General features: G+C 56.2%; 4 protein-coding genes across 4 annotated transcripts; 2 read left to right on the top strand and 2 right to left on the bottom strand.

Annotated features, from left to right (window-relative positions):
• Positions 1 to 4881: 4881 nt before the first annotated feature.
• On the top strand, positions 4882 to 5229 carry BZA05DRAFT_416744 (uncharacterized protein; the record flags this gene model as incomplete). Its single annotated transcript, XM_051485423.1, has 1 exon — positions 4882 to 5229. The coding sequence occupies one exon, from the start codon at positions 4882 to 4884 to the stop codon at positions 5227 to 5229; it is 348 nt and encodes a 115-aa protein (XP_051341454.1).
• A 1454-nt stretch (positions 5230 to 6683) lies between these two features.
• On the bottom strand, positions 6684 to 7485 carry BZA05DRAFT_465734 (uncharacterized protein; the record flags this gene model as incomplete). Its single annotated transcript, XM_051487774.1, has 2 exons — positions 6684 to 6874; positions 6951 to 7485. The coding sequence occupies 2 exons, from the start codon at positions 7483 to 7485 to the stop codon at positions 6684 to 6686; spliced, it is 726 nt and encodes a 241-aa protein (XP_051341453.1).
• Positions 7486 to 8954: 1469 nt separating this feature from the next.
• Positions 8955 to 10121, bottom strand: BZA05DRAFT_416743 (uncharacterized protein; the record flags this gene model as incomplete). Its single annotated transcript, XM_051485422.1, has 2 exons — positions 8955 to 9400; positions 9689 to 10121. The coding sequence occupies 2 exons, from the start codon at positions 10119 to 10121 to the stop codon at positions 8955 to 8957; spliced, it is 879 nt and encodes a 292-aa protein (XP_051341452.1).
• A 2600-nt stretch (positions 10122 to 12721) lies between these two features.
• On the top strand, positions 12722 to 14736 carry BZA05DRAFT_416742 (uncharacterized protein; the record flags this gene model as incomplete). The annotated part of the gene is made up of 6 exons (XM_051485421.1): positions 12722 to 12825; positions 12856 to 12879; positions 12921 to 12946; positions 13013 to 13081; positions 13495 to 14558; positions 14617 to 14736. 6 exons carry the CDS (start codon positions 12722 to 12724, stop codon positions 14734 to 14736), a joined length of 1407 nt encoding a protein of 468 aa, XP_051341451.1.
• Positions 14737 to 15872: the final 1136 nt, after the last annotated feature.

The following is a 15872-nucleotide window of genomic DNA, read 5'->3' as shown; positions in this document are numbered from 1 at the left end:
TTAGTAGTATCTGTGAGCTCCACTCTACGACTACGTCGTAGCCCGTTGATGCACAGACCTGCGAGGTGCCACTGCACGCCTTTTCATACGTATGGCACTTCGTGCCCGCGCAACGAAGCTCTTTGAAATGGACGATGTGATCTACTTTGGTCCATACATACGTCAATCAAATGATTTCCCGGCCACCCCTCGCAACGAGGTCAGGCTGGATGTATTGCGTCTGCCGTATTGAAGCATCATCACAGTAAAATACGCCTGTCTTGTGCTGTGTAGCTCTGCTGTAGATTTACCTTCCCTAGTTCTTTGGTGGTCACGATTCGCAAAGAAGACCGAAAACGAGTGATAACTGCATGATAGCTGATGATTGCAACATACTTGTAAATAAGATTCCGATGTGAAAACACACAACAGGAAAAACCGAGTATGGACCGCAGGAGAAACGAACGCCTTGTGCGCACTTCAGGGCGCTTCTACAGAGATCTAACCACGCCGCAGCGTGCTGTTGGAATGGCACTGCACTAGATTGTCAGTATGGATAGTACCAGTGGTCCCAATATCATCTACTCTCAACAATCCACGCATATTCGGACGAGAGTTACCTGTTTACTTAAGCAGCCCCGCGGTTCTTTAAAGCCGTGTGGATAGTTCTATGCGATTTCCCTCATACCCAGTAGGGGCTTCGCTTGTACCAGCCTGCGCCGCCGTTGTGTTCTGTGCTTTTTCATAAAACAGCAGGAATCCACACGGCTCCGGCGGTCGGAATCGATGCTTCCACCATCTCCAGCCTCCGAAACCCGCTCCCGGCCGGTATTGCAGTACTGTCCGCCGCCCGTGGCATATGCACTTGTAGAAGGGTCCGCGGCATACGCGCGTGCGACGGTACCGCTACGACCCGGCTGCCGTCGATTGTACGGCCAGCGATCGAAACAGCTTTCCCCGAGCTCGGCGCACTTCCAAGTTCGCACCAGCAGAGGAGAGCGGCGAGATAGATACCGACGTCCTTCGGAAGAACTGCGACAGTCGCGAATTCCTCCTTTGGACTCTAACTTCTTGTGATGTCGAAGGCGGTTGATCGATTATTAGACCCGGCCACCGACGATCTCTGTGGATGTGGTTGGTATGGGAACAGGTCAAATCTTAGGCGCTGAAGCGCAGTACCGTGATCATTATTGTTGAATATATGAGGTAGATAAACATGACAATAGTATTCGATACAGCAGCAACATCGCGAGCAGCGAGCTCTCTCTGTATACACTCTTCATAGACTAGGAAAGCTCGGCATCAATCCCTTCAGGCGGTCGGTGTTCCGTCACCCTTCGACCGTCACCCGTGCTCGAATACTCCACTAGAGTACAGTAGGGACATCGCCATTTCCGGACGTCCCATATTCTGACAATTGTCATGAGGCAGCCTGAGTAAGTGCACCTCAGGAACGAAGAAGGGACTCTGCGGCCGGGCTCAACACGTGCGCCCATCAACTCCACCCGTGCAACTCATTTCAATCTTCAGTCGCCACGCGGCGCGAACCCTAACCCACATCCTCCAACCCGGTTACTATATCGGGCGCGGGCCGTGCCGTGCCGAACCCTCCGATACCGGTAGATGTGCGACAGTGCGAGGGTGCGACGATGCCACGGAACTAGGCGGCTGCGATCGCCTTTCATGGATCGCCCTTCACGGAAGGAGGTACACAGCAAAGAGATTTTTCCACCTGGCGGCGCATCGCCTGTCGTTCTCGACTCTCGCGACGGATTGCGCACTGCAGTCTGCAGGAATCGCCGACGGCGGCGATCGTATCCGACCGAGAGCGTGTAGATCCGGGGTTCGGATCTGCTTTCCTAGATATTCCGCATTGGGGACGGACGTGGATTGAATTGGATTGAATGCACTCAATGGCGGCGTGCATACCTACTGTATCTTATCGCCTCTGTCGACGCCACTTTTGATGATAGATGATGGATGATAGATGATAGATTATAGATGATAGATGATAGATGATAGATGATAGATGATAGATGATAGATGATAGACGATAGATGATAGATGATAGATGATAGACGATAGACGATAGATGATAGATGATAGATGATGCCTAGATTATAGGAGCAGCGCCGGGGCTGCCACTGCCACTGCCACCGCCTACGACACCAAATCAGCAGCGCCCCCACACGCACGTGAAGATATGCGAACTTGGTGCTCTGGTAATCTGGTAATCTATTTAGCCGGTGCAACAACTCAGCAACTGGGTACCGTATTTGGTGAGCCAGGATGCCCATCGATAACGGTACCCGACCGGCTACGTAAAGCACCTACCTCGTATGGAGGCTGTTGCTCAGGGACAACCTTGCGGGGAAGCGTCAGCACACCCGACTGAGCGAGCGATTCCGAGTTCCGGCAACTTGCAAGGAATGCGTGAGTGGGTGAAGGCTCTGGAGCCTGGACGGTGGTTGAGTTCTTCGTATCGGATACGCAGGATATCAGTGGTGATGAGAATCTCGCCGCGTACGCAGGATATCAGTGGTGATGAGAATCTCGCCGCGTACGCAGGATATCAGTGGTGATGAGAATCTCGCCGCGTACGCAGGATATCAGTGGTGATGAGAATCTCGCCGCGTACGCAGGATATCAGTGGTGATGAGAATCTCGCCGAGTACGCACCTTCTCCAGGTGATTCGATATCGAAGAATCGGCATGCTTTCAGTTACCGATCGGAGTCATCGCGCCGCCGTCGAACAGCCTCAAAAAAAAGCAGAAAACCCCGAAAAGAAAAGAAGAAAAGAGAAGAAAAAGAAAGAAGAAAACCCCGAAAAGAAAAGAAGAAAAGAGAAGAAAAAGAAAGAAGAAAACCCCGAAAAGAAAAGAAGAAAAGAGAAGAAAAAGAAAGAAGAAAACCCCGAAAAGAAAAGAAGAAAAGAGAAGAAAAAGAAAGAAGAAAACCCATCGTCAGCCACACACGCACCGCCAACGCTGCCGTCCCGACCAGGACCAGGCTGGACTCTGGAGCCGGCCGGGCTCCGCTGCGCCGCTCCGACAACACACCACGACTCCATGACGGGAGCCAGGCCAGGCCAGGCTCGCTCCGGTGGCGGCGCATCATCTGTCTGGCTGGCTGTCTGTGCGACGTGCAGCACTGCAAGCAATGTAGCGGTGCCTTGATTTTCGGTCGGGATGTGGGAGTACGACGGTGCGGTAAGACGGTAGATTACGCACGTCAATCACATAGCAGCACCCCGTGAGTCGAGTAGGAAGGCACCGCACGGCTGGGGACTGGCTGTGGGTTATATGTCTGATGCGGTTCGAATCTTCGCCGGTCGAGTAATGAGCGGCGATCCGCTCACGACGATGTTGCCGGCGAATACGGTAGGATGTGAGTATGAGCTGCGAGCTGCCCCGAAGACTGCCTTGCGGGACTGCGACTGCCAGCTGTCGCCGACAGCCCGTCGCCTGTCCGGCAGCGACGCGACGTTTGCGGGAAACGGAGTGGTATGCATGGTACTCTGCGGGGCGGTACTTTGCAGTACAGTGCTTTTCTACAGTGCTGTATTCCATAGCACTGCAACTGCTGCGCTCGATCGCCCGAGCGGTTCAGTTCCCAACGGCACTGTTCTCCATAGCACCCAGCCCATCCCGTTTGTTGCCGGGGACGGTGACGAAGACGAGAAACAAAGGCCATCACATGCGGGTCGGCCCTCGCTGAGGCGTTGCGGTGTCACAGCACGGAGCGACTGGCTCGCTCTCTCGGTGGCGGGTGCCTCGACCATGCCTGCGGAAGGGTCCAGAGTCGGTGCATTGCGCCATGCAGGCGGTCCCCGTTGGCCGCTGGTGGGAATCAGCGGCTGCGAGTGCCGTTCGCGGATTGGCGCGACCGGCAGGGTCGGCTAATGCGGGCGAACCAGCGAGAATCCATAGTGGTTGGCGGGAATGTGCCGTTGCAGGGATGGGCGTGGCTCGATGGATGGGTGCGCAGGGATGCGATTGGCGGGAGGGAGGGAGGGACGCTTGTTTCGTTTTCCGGCGACACGAGGGCTGCGCGACAGTTGCCTGCGGAATAGCTCCAGAGTGCCCACGCAAACGTATCTACGTGCTGCCCGGTAGACCTCATGCTCGGCGACGGACCGTCGAGCAGACCCAATTGCCGCGCCGTGTGCGGAGACGGAGCACGGGAATAGGTGGCTGCCAGGAACGGGTGCCGCACATCTATACGTCACCTGTGACCGTAGCAGAGCACTGCTGTCGGCGCCCCCGCTGAAAGAAAGAAAGAAAGAAAAACTCTTCTCTGTTCCTGCAGCGGCCGTCAGCGTCCATTGTGTTTCGGCGACAGCTGCTCGACCACATTGCGCTGGCTAGCGGGCCTTGGCGCAGGCGACGTCGATTTTGGCTGACCCATCCACATCTTGCCCCACCATCGCAATCCACAACCACCACCGCCAGCCCACCAACCAACAACACCCACCCGCCCCCAGTCCCAACATCCAATCGCGCGACGCCAACACCGCGCCCACCGTATTCCCCCTCCCTCATCTCGAATCAACGACAAACGCACGAACAACCTCGCCACGCCCAATCGCAGCACATCTACGAACATTTCCCACGAGCATTCCATACCCGGCATACATGCGAGACCGCCCGCACCACCGCACCCACGGAATCCGGTTTATCTAGCTCGCTGCTCCGCCGCCGACCGACAAAAATTCGCTTCGATCTTCAGTCTCGTACTCGCACACAACAGCGCCCACGGATACTAGTCCTCTAGCTTCCGCCGCCGGAAAAACAACATCACATCACATCACCGACCACAAAGACGGCAACAGCGACCCTCACCTGCCGCCTCTCGCCACCACCCCAGCTGCCCTCTTCCCCCCACCACCGGCCATAACCACCATGTTCACAGTCCCGACCATCAACTTCCACATGACGTTCACGCTGCCCTCTTTGCCGCGGCTGCCAAAACTCCCGAAGCTGCCGAAGCTGCAGATCCGCCGGCGCGTGCAGCGCGCCCTGATCCGCGTGATCCTTGCGGCGCTGTTCATCGCGCGCGCCGAGATCCGCGCCATCAATGTGCAGGGCATGTTGCTCAGCTGGTTCCGATTCTGTCCTGAGTTCCGCGATCAGGCGACGACTGGGAAGAGTGAGTGGTCCTCCGCGTCGCCTGGGGGGTCGGCGGGGAATTCGAGCGGTGGCTCGGCGGAGGAGGGGCATGGGAGGCCGTTTATGGGCAGTAGGGTTTAGGCCGATGGGAGAGGAGGAGTGGGGAGAGACAGATGCGCCATGGAGTACGAATACCGATCACCGATCACCGATCACTGATCACTGATCATCACCCCCGTCGTCGCCGCCGCTACGGACGCTTGGCAAACATCTTCGCCGGCTACCGACCACATCACGACATCGACCGACACCGATACAGTCACCGACACCGCCATCGGTACACGCTCCATGTTCGGCACAGCGATTCCAACATCGGCACACACACATTTCCTTCGTCGCTCTCACCGACACTCACTCTCACATTCACTCTCACTCTCACATTCACTCTCACTCTCACATTCACTCTCACTCTCACATTCACTCTCACACTCGCTCACACTCATTATCTTTCATTCACCACATCGCACGCATGCATGCATAAGTAACACATTGCCACGTCACGTCACGTCAAGTCAAGCCACGAGACGACACGACACGACACGACAAATGTTACAATACGGGGTTCCATCTTTCTTTCTTTCTCTTTCCTTCTTTCGTTTTTATTTCTCTGTCGCTTTCATTTGCTCCTGTTCATCTTATTTCCTTGCTTTCGAAAAAGGTGTATTGTACTATAGACAAGCGGAGTTTTTATTGTGTCAATGGGGTTCTTTTCTGCTTCTTTTTTTGCTTCTTTTTTGACGGTTTTTTGTTCCGCGGAGTTTGGGCGATGCGTTACGATACGATACGATAGCTACGGCATGGATGTGGGGATGCGGGGATGTGCGGATGAATGAAGATTAATGAAACATTACTGTTATGTACTCTACCGACGACGACCATTGTGATGTGTTGTGAACTCGTGGAGTGGATGAAGGGTGGGGTTTGGAAGGAGGGGGGGGGGGGCGGGGTGGGCAGGGATGGTTGCGTATTAGTAGTGGGCGTCGGCACCGAGAAGCGGCGAGAAGCGGCGATAAGCGGTCGTACGGGGATGCTATCCCCACATTCTACTAGTGGCCTTTCGGCCGTTGCTTGGCGTCGAAACGGATATTGCCGGTTTCGTGCGCGTTTGAGAAAATATGGCCGGAAGGGATGGATTCATCTCGAATTTATCAGATGTATGATATGACTGGTAAGGTGCTGTATTTGGCGTGCAGCATCTGCAGCTTTTGCAACGGTTATCACCAGCGCCGAGGTGACTTGCGAGTGATGTCCGAGTGATAGCAGTGATAGCTAGTGTACCACCGAAGACCACACCGTCAACGGTCACCGAACAAAGAAGACACTGCGATGAGACCTCTGAGCAGACAAAGACAGGGGCTACGAATATTGCCATACCGGAGCGAATACCTGCATACGCCCTACACAGCTGCTCACAGCCCTCAACCCTAAACCCTCAATCCTCTACCCTCTGCCACTCCGCCACCCCGTCACCCCACCACCCCGCCGTCCCGCTTCTGCCGCCACCCCTCCCACCCCTCCCACCCCTCCCACCCCTCCTACCCCTCCACGGGTGTAATCATCCCCCAAACCTCGACCAGCCCCTCTTTCGTGCGATACCAGCCGCCAACACTGACCCCCAACCCGGGCCAGTTCTTTGCGCACTGCAGCACAATACTCTGCGTCAGCAGGTTACACGCCTCCGGAGTGAAATCCCAGCCGGAGGTGGCGTTCATGTTTTGAGCCTTGACTTCACGCACACGCACTGTCAGCCACAGCAGAAGGGGGGGGGGCGGGGGGGGGGGGGGGGGGGGGCAGGGGCTTACGTCCAATACGACTATCCCCAACTCCGTGCAAATCCTCATCATCGGGGACGCCAGTCACCCCGGCCCCGGCCACCCCAGTCACCCCAGTCACCCCGTCCACCCCATCCACCACATCCCCATCCACATCCACATCCACATCCACCTCCCCCACCCCCCACACCGGCCTCGGCCTCGGCCTCTCACTCCCAACAACCTGCAGGTGCGGTATCGGCCCGTCCTCGCCCGCCGTAGCGCACCATGCCGTCGCTGCGTCCACTAGATGTTTTATCGGCAGCGGCTGAGACCAGTACTGGCAGCGTACGCCGAGGGTGGCGAGGTCGGCGTGTTGGCATAGCTGGTCAGAGGAGGGAGAGGGGGAGGGGGAGGGGGAAGGGGAGGGGTCGGATGAGGGGGAGGGGGAAGGGCTGGCGGTGATGGGCTTGATGATTAGGCTGGCAAGCAGGAGGGTGGAAAGGAGGAGGAGGCTACGGATGAGGAGGCGGGAGCGCTTCGGGCTGTCGATGGCTGTGCTGGGGTGCTGGCGGTCGGAGGACATTGTAATTTTCGGTCTATGGGGGCTCGAGGTGGGAACCGGAGATGGCACGGTGGAGGGGGCATTATATGTAAGTGTTCTCTTTATTCTCGTAGTGTTTGAAACAGGTGTGACACAGACGATTTGATTGTCCGCGCGGAAGGGGGACAAACAGGAACAGAACATAGGGAGCATCTCGAAAGACCTACAGAAGGCCAGTATCATCATTGCAATCAAGACGTCTTCGCTGAAACTTCGGTCAAACAACGTGGAAACATCAAAGAAAAACAAAACTGCCGAGTGATCCACCGCGCACCCACCTCCGTTTGTACGAATCCACATCCCACGCTACTCCCCCCTCCCACCGGCAGAAACAACCTCCTCACAAACGCCCCGCCAAAAAACCTCCTACGACACTCCACCCTCTCATCGAACCTCCAGCGCACCTCCATCGGCGCCTTAGCCCTGGCAGCAAACATATCCGCCCACGTCACGCCCTCCCCGTCAGCCACCCCACCCACCCCACCATCCCCCCCGTCAAGCAGGCTCCACAACCACTCCCTAACAGTCTGCTCCCACGTCCCTTGCGGAACTGCCTGCCACCTAAACTCTGACAGGCTAAAAGCTGGCAGCTTCCCCACCCCCGCGGCGAGCAATCGCCGCGCGCGCAGCACGTCTGGATGGAACTCTAGTTTGTTCGGTGACACGGATAGCACGGGGAGGGTGCCTGAGGTACGCGTGGGTGTGTGGAATGATTTTGGGCGCGGGTGGGGGAAGTTGAGGGGGGTGGTGGTGGTGGTGGGGGTGGAGGAGGTGGGGGTGGGGGTGTTGGTGGAGGCGGTGTTATTGGGGGTGGGGGTGGAGGCGGCGGGCGTAAGATGCGGGGAGATGGGGGGCGGTGTTCCGGTGATCGGTGGAGGGGCACGGAAGATTGTGATGGGAAGAAGACTGCGGCGGGTGTGGGGGGTGGAAGGCGGCGGGGAGGGAGGTAGGGCAGTGGCGGTGAGTGCCGTAAGGGGAGCGGGATGCGGGTACTGGGGGTGGGGGTGGGGTGGCGGGAGGGCGCGGATTGGGAGCTGGAATCTCGGAGTGATTCGGCGAAGCGGTCGGGGAGTTGCGGGTCCGCCGTGGGCTCGTGCACTCCACTAGAGTCGGGTGTCCGCGGCCGGAACGGGTGCCGCAGCCGGGACGACATAAGGTCCGCGGCCTCCGCCCGCCCTCGGGAGGTAGTACGTCGGCGGCGATGACGTCCTGACGATGTATCAGAAGCGGGCGTTAGCACCGACGGTTTGATTGTCCGAGTCGATGAGGCCAAATAGGAACAGAATTGTTGTATATGGATCATCTGGAACAATCTAAGGATGACATGCTACGACCGCAATCCAGACGTATTCGCTGACGTTTCAGTAAAACAATAGGACACATTCAAAGAAAAACATGATAACCGAGTGATATCCAATGCGAACTACCCTATCTCTGCGAACCCGCAGCAGCTACTCCCCCCTCCTCACCGGCAGAAACAACCTCCTGACAAACGTCCCTCCAAAGAACCTCCTACAAAACTCCACGCGCTCATCGAACCTCCAGCGCACCTCCATCGGCGCCTTCGCCCTGGCGGCGACCATATCCGCCCACGACACGCCCTCGCCCGCCCCACCCACCCCACCCTCCCCCCCATCAAGAAGGCTCCACAACCACGCCCTCACCGTCTCCTCCCACGTTCCTTGTGGCATCAACTTCCACCCCTGTTGCCCAAACTCCGGCAGCTTGAAATCCGGAAGCCTCGGCACCCCCGCGGCGAGCAGCCGCCGTGCGCGAAGGACGTCGGGGTGGAACTCGAGCTCGTTCGGTGACATGCTCAGAACTGGGTGGCGGCGAGAGACGCGCGTCGATGTGTGGAATGATTTTGGGCGCGGGTAACGGGAAAGGATGGGTGTACCTGGGGTGAAGGCGGTGGGGCTGGTGGGACTGTGCGGGGGGGAGGGGGTCGGCGGGATCGGGGGAAGGGGGGTGAGGGGGGTGAGGGGAAAGGTGACTGAGGGGGGTGGGCGGGCTGCGGGGGGATGGGAGAGTGGGATGGGGATGGGGAGGAAACTGCGGCGGGTGTGGCGGAGTGGTAGGCGGGGCGGGAGGTGTGCTAGTGGCGGGGGGTGGGCTGCGGGGAGAGGGAGGGGGACTGGGGTGGGGGTGGGGCGGAGTGAGGGTACGGATCGGGAGCTGGAATAACGGAGTGATTCGGCGAAGCGGTCGAGGAGGTGCTGGTCCGTCGTCGGTTCGTGCACGGCGCCAGTGTCTCGACCGCCTGGAACGGGCGCAGCAACCGGGACGACGAATGGGCCCCGGCCGCCGCCCGTCCTCGGTAGGTAGTACGTCGGCGGCGATGATATCCTGACGATATAACCCGTCAAGACCCACGTTCTTACGATGCCTGAGAGGCGACCGGCCAGCTGCGTGTGTATGGCCATGTTCTGGTGCGAGAGGCGGCGGGAGGCGGGGAGGTCGTTGCTATCGACTTGGCTGGCGAGGGGTCCGCGAGATCGGGTTGAGACAGAGGTCTCGAGATGGATGCTGGACGTGGAGTCCGCCTTAAGTGTCAACGGACCGTGCTGGGGTGCCGGCGGCGGTATAGATTGTGATCGAGCGCGTGAGTGTTGTGCCATCGTGTTGTGTGCGTGTGGCCTGTCTGCCAGGACGCGGCGCGGGAGAGGATGCATTTGTTTTATTGTTGGTATGCTTTCACGTCGTAGGTCGGTGATATGCGTTCTATGGGACGGTAATGGGCTGCGGTTATGTACGGCTTTCAAGGTCACGCGATATACGTTTCTGTGAATGCGAAACGCATGGCCTAACCGCTCAAGGATGTGAGTAGGGCCCATACGCGAAGAAGAGTGTACACATATCATGATTGCGACACAGCGGCGAACGCGAGATGTCACTCGGTACACACCGTATTTGGCCCCATGGTCCTAGGAATTGGGAGAGGTCCGGGGAAGAACCTAGGCGCGTCAGCTATCATCGACTATGCTGATTATGACTGTGGCCGTTCTCAACCGTGCAGCCAGGGGCTAGGTGTTTCTCAGTGCTCACTCGCCATTTCGACATGAAGCCCCAACAGAAGACTTCGAAAACAACCATCTCTCATTTTCGAGTGCCAGTATGCCAAGTTTCCATAGACCACGGATGGAACCGCAGAAGATTGAAGATGGGCGATCGTGCTCTGCTTTTCAATTCGTAACATAGCTTCGCGGAAATTTAGATGTAAGGCGTGATCACTGGACACTTTTCCGGTTCATCTCATCAACATATCCTACAAACATCACCTCCAAATCAAGCACCACAGACAAGTTTCCACATCGCAATAACTCCACAGTCCTCGGCAACCCACGACAACCCACGACAACCCACGACTATCCACTACAACACATCAACTTCCGCAGTCTACTCAACGACCATCCCCCAATGACGCGCCTCGGCAAAGTCTACACCTGGCGCTGCTCCTTCTGCGGACAGCTCCGCAACATGATGGACACAGCCACGTGCAGCAACCCCGACTGCAAGAAGCTGTGTCCGTACAAAAAGTGATAGGAACACCTGGCTACTGCGCAGGCTGTTAAGGGGTTGTTGATTTGAGCTGTGCTTACGGGACGACGGGGGGGAGGGAGAGAGGGAGGGAGGCAGGGGGGAGGGATGCGAGTGCGAATTTACTTTTCTTTCGGTTGAATCTTCTGTTGACGTGGGCATGAGGGTGCGCGGAGGAACCAGAGAGAGGGGCTCCTACGCTGTATCTAAGTTCTGTTTAACAGGTTAATTGTTTGATTGTTTGATTCCCTGGATGGTTTCAGTGTCTCTGTGCAATCACGTGAACATATTATCACATACTCCGTGGTGAAATGCGTGCCACCGAGGATACAGAGGGAGCAGGTAATGGAGGGATGTATATACGTAGCTGAGAAATGGAGCAGTATGTCCTCTTCCTCCGTACCGCCATCATATCAAGTCACTCGCTGCCAGATATCACCTCGATTCGCGATGACGTCATGCAAAAATCACTCGGTGTCTCCGCGCTCGACGACATCTCTGATGATTCCATCTGCTGACACTTATATTACCATCCCGATCTATCTATCTAGATAGGCCGTATGCAATCAATGAGTACAGAGAGAAACAAAGCCATTCACCTGGCAACAAATCTGCTCCTCTAATATAAACAGCTTCAACGGTTAACAACTCTCAGTGTAACATTTGTTCGAACGTCAAAGTCAGCAAGTAGTAAGCACAGCCAGTATCAGGCAAATAACAACCGTGTATGAGGGGAGAAAACAGAAAAACTATATGTTCATGACAGGAGAACGCGTTGAACTTCCCTCCTCCAGCAGCAGTGAAAGTGCTACAGATATCCAGTGATGTCAATATTTACTTCTGGAGTAAGGCAGAGCGCCAATGCCTTTGCAGTTACATTCTGCTCACAAGCTTCAGCAGCGTGCAAGCTGGATCGCAACTACCACCGTCGAGGACGTCTCCGGGATTGGAACCCGCAAGACCCGTCGGGTTATCCGAGTCGGAGATTCCGGGGGTCAGGACACCTTTCCCCTTCACATCCACCACCGTAGCTTCTTTCGGTTCCTTCGGCGATGCTTGGGATGCTGAGGATGGGTCGTCGGAAAGATCCGGTGTATCGGCTCCGTTAGCACGACTGCTGGGCTTCGGTATTCGATTCTTTACTCCACGCCGGTCAGGGGTACGGGCAAACCTAGAGACCGTAGGACTGGCTGGTGGGGAGGAGATGGATTGTTGGCGACGGTGGGAAACCGTAGTTATGGTAGCGACGCTTGGATCATCCTGCATTTCGATACCTTCTCCGGGCTCTACAGATCATCATCAGTCTCGCCCATAACCAGTAAATTCAGAGACAAACCCACCTGGCGCCGTAGCAATCCAGGGCGTTCCCCAAACACCCTCAAACTGCATCCTGCACCTCTCTCTCTCCCTCTTGCGGTAGGAGGCGTACTCCTCAGCGATGGGCAGGGCCAGTGTGGACGCCGACGACTCGTGGATTGTTTTCCGGACCGTTGCCGCTGTCCGCACTTTGTGAAAAGACTCGCGGATACAGCGTGAGGCGAGCAGGATGAACGTTAGGTAGATGCTTCCGATGACGATGAGAGGGATGACAGCGACGAGCGGCATCGAAAGCTGCGGACTGTTGCTAGAGGACCGCGAGGGCGGGGTTGGACTTGGTGTTGCCACGGATATGTCCATAGCCATGGACGAGGTTGCTGCCCAAGTGACTCCCAGGGACGAGGTTGCATTTGCCGATGTAGACGTCCAGATGAAAGACGAGGAAGGAGTAGGAATCGGATGTCCGATGTAAGCTGCTCCCACGACCGTAGCCTGTAGGGAATCGACGTCGGCGGATGGAGCGTGAGTGAGAGGTGCACTTGAGATTGGAGTTGGCGTTATAGGCACCATGACCACTGTCAGCAGAGTGGTGAGGTAGTAGCTTTGCAGCGTGACTGCTGGTGGTGGCGGCTCCATTGCTGCTTCGAGGCCTGAGTTCGAAGTGGGGAGGTGGCCGGCGCGGTGCAAGTGACGCTGTTAGAAATCATTGGTAAATACCTAACAGGTGAGTACTCGGGTGTGAGGGAGAGTCGTGCACCAACACCACTAACAAATGGCGCTCAATGGGGTGCACCAATTCCCCTTACACCCGAGTACATGATGAACCGGAAATCACGTGCAATGTGCGATTTCGAGTTAGCGGGGATGAGCACGGACCAAGTCGCTCACGGACCAAATTGAGCAAGCAGTTCCCGTGACGAACCGTAGAAGGACTTTCTTCCACGATCGCACCTCCTCCTAGAAGCTACTACAATCCCACAAACAACACCCCTTCAACCCCTTGCAACACCTCTGCGACGACTACTCGAATGACCACTTATCTCGACTCCCTGATTGTGACTTACGTTTACGTTCTATCCTGGTTTGCGAGCCTCCGCTGGCCTGGAGAGAATCTGAGCGTCCTGGATTGCTTGACAGGTATGGTCGAATACATCTCTAAGTTCTGGTTCAGTGGGCTTCGCTACGGCTGGGAATCATTCTGCGGGATGTTGAGCTATGGCTGGCACATGTTCGTAGCCTGGTTTACCTTTGATGGACAGAGAGTTGCCGGCGGTGTTGGCAGGAAGCTCGTCACCGTTCTCACAGCTATCGGGTTCGACCTGCAGGACGTGAATTGGCCGGAAGCCCGCGACCGCTTGATTCACCGCGTCAGTGAGAGTCGCTCCCAGCTGGCTCTCACTATGGGCTCCAGGAACTGGACCGTCACTAATGTCCTCGTTATCCTTTTGCTTCTTGCTCTGTACGAGCTGTCATTCTACCTCAACAACTGGCTCGACAACCCCTACTGCAGGACGCACCTCGCCCCTGTGCGTGCGCTGACCGGATATCCGCAACTCGGCGTGGAGACGTCGATTATCGGCGCGCTGTTCCACAACACCAGACTCGGTATGTACGGAAAGAAGGCGCTCGATGCCCTTGGAGCAATCTGCCGTTCCATTTTCCTCGGATTTCTGAGCGTGTACATGATGACCTTCACCCCGGTTCCCTTCCCTCAGCCGATTTTCGAAGACGAACACGAACACGCCCATCACATGCACGCGGGTCACACGCCCTTCACCATGCTTGCTGTCCCGGGTACCGAGAACTTCTTCGCGCCGCCGGATGACATTCACTTTTTCAACCTCAACGATGTCAGCGACCACCTTTCCTCGTCGGACGAGGATGAGGAGGACCGCAAGAACCGCTTCGACAATGCTTCTTTGAGCGCTCGTACCCTAGCCAACAGAAGCAACGGAAGTGATCCCGAACCGAGTACCGGACCCTCTACCAGCGATGGCCAGCATCACTGTGCCCGATCTGCCCGCGCCAAGAATGACGGTCTGCCTTCGCCCAAGTCGCCCCGTATCCGCATGAACCCCAGGCGCCTCCCATCCAGAGGTGCCGATAGTGCCGAGCCCAGCCCGAGCGAGTGTGCCCTGGCGAGGAAAATGAGGAAGGCACGAGAGGCTAGAGAGGCCAAAGCGACTAGAGAGGCTCGACAGGTGAGTTAGAATCTCGCCAGGTGACAGTAGGGAAGTGTCACTGACTAAAATTGAACAGGCTACCAGAACTGCTGCTGAGGCACAGAAGGCTGAGGCCGGCGAAGCCACGAAGCCGCGTATGAGAAAGGCGTTTTCAAAAAAGGTGATGCGTTCAAGCGATCCCGTCGACAAGGCGTAATCCTGGGGCTTTGCGTGTTATGGTGCCATGGAAGATTGGGTCATACTGAGAAGCCTGCGGTGCCATGATGCTCAGCTGCTTTAGCCATCAAGATTTCAAGTAGTTACGGTCAGATCTGAATGGAAAATAGTGCATCGTCGTTTCTTGCGGTTTTCAGGCTTGCTCATTAACATGTTTTCTCGGGAGCCGTTCGTTATCGAAGGGAAATTGTTTAATAGTGTGGTAGATACCTAGGAGGAGGTGATAAATTAGGCACAGCAAGTATCGTGAGCAGCGAGATCACTCTATGTACGAGCGCCAGGATCCTGAGGGTCGGGGAATCGATTCCTACGGAATGTCAGCCCCCGCAGTGGTCTCCGGCGCTCGTATTCTCTGTGCGGTCCTCGTCATCTCCGGACTTCCAGTTGTCCAATATCCTGACAGAACTCAACGAGAAACTCCGTAGGCTCGAAGTTGAAGTGTATCTACATCCTTACTCCTCTCTATTCTACTTCAAGTAATCTGTTATCATGTAACTTCGTCCAGATGGTACGCCGCATGGACAATGGAAACCGTGTGCACTGAAGATCATCAAAGATCACTCGCGCAGGAGAAATATCTTCAAGGGTGACGAACTGTGCCGCAGTGGATTCGGCGGCCCTGCCCATTACGCCACCATGTTTCGTCTGGCAAGCCTTTCTCTTATCTTAACGAAGTTGAACGGTGGAGACGGCGAATAGAGAACGGAGTGATGATTTTGCGAGTCGAGCTATCGAATGTCAGTGGCATGAGGGAACTCTCCTCATGTCCGGTGTAAGGTGATGGTGAAGTTTCGAGGAGCAGTGTTCACAGTTCAGAAGGAGTCAAGGACTCGGTCATGCGAATCGTATCCGGAGAAGGAGATGATCTTTCTTGCTGTTTGGCCGCGGTCATGCAAACTGTATCCGGAGGACATGCGTTCTACTGTCTGGTGTCGCCGGTGGGTCTATCTCCCAATGGTAGAAATATTCTGCATAGATAGAAGGGTGCCAGCCCGGAGAAGAAGAAGAAGCAAGCAACAAAACAGTTTTATCCTCCCACCAATCCTTTCATCTTCCTACCAATCCTCCTATCCATCTGGGTATCTTTAACATGAAGGTATGGAGTAGTGGGTAAGT

This window comes from Tricharina praecox, assembly GCF_024521635.1.
Source record: "Tricharina praecox strain CBS 144465 chromosome Unknown BZA05scaffold_6, whole genome shotgun sequence".
Taxonomy (NCBI): Eukaryota; Fungi; Ascomycota; class Pezizomycetes; order Pezizales; family Pyronemataceae; genus Tricharina; species Tricharina praecox.
This window is presented reverse-complemented; position numbering and strand designations above follow the sequence as displayed.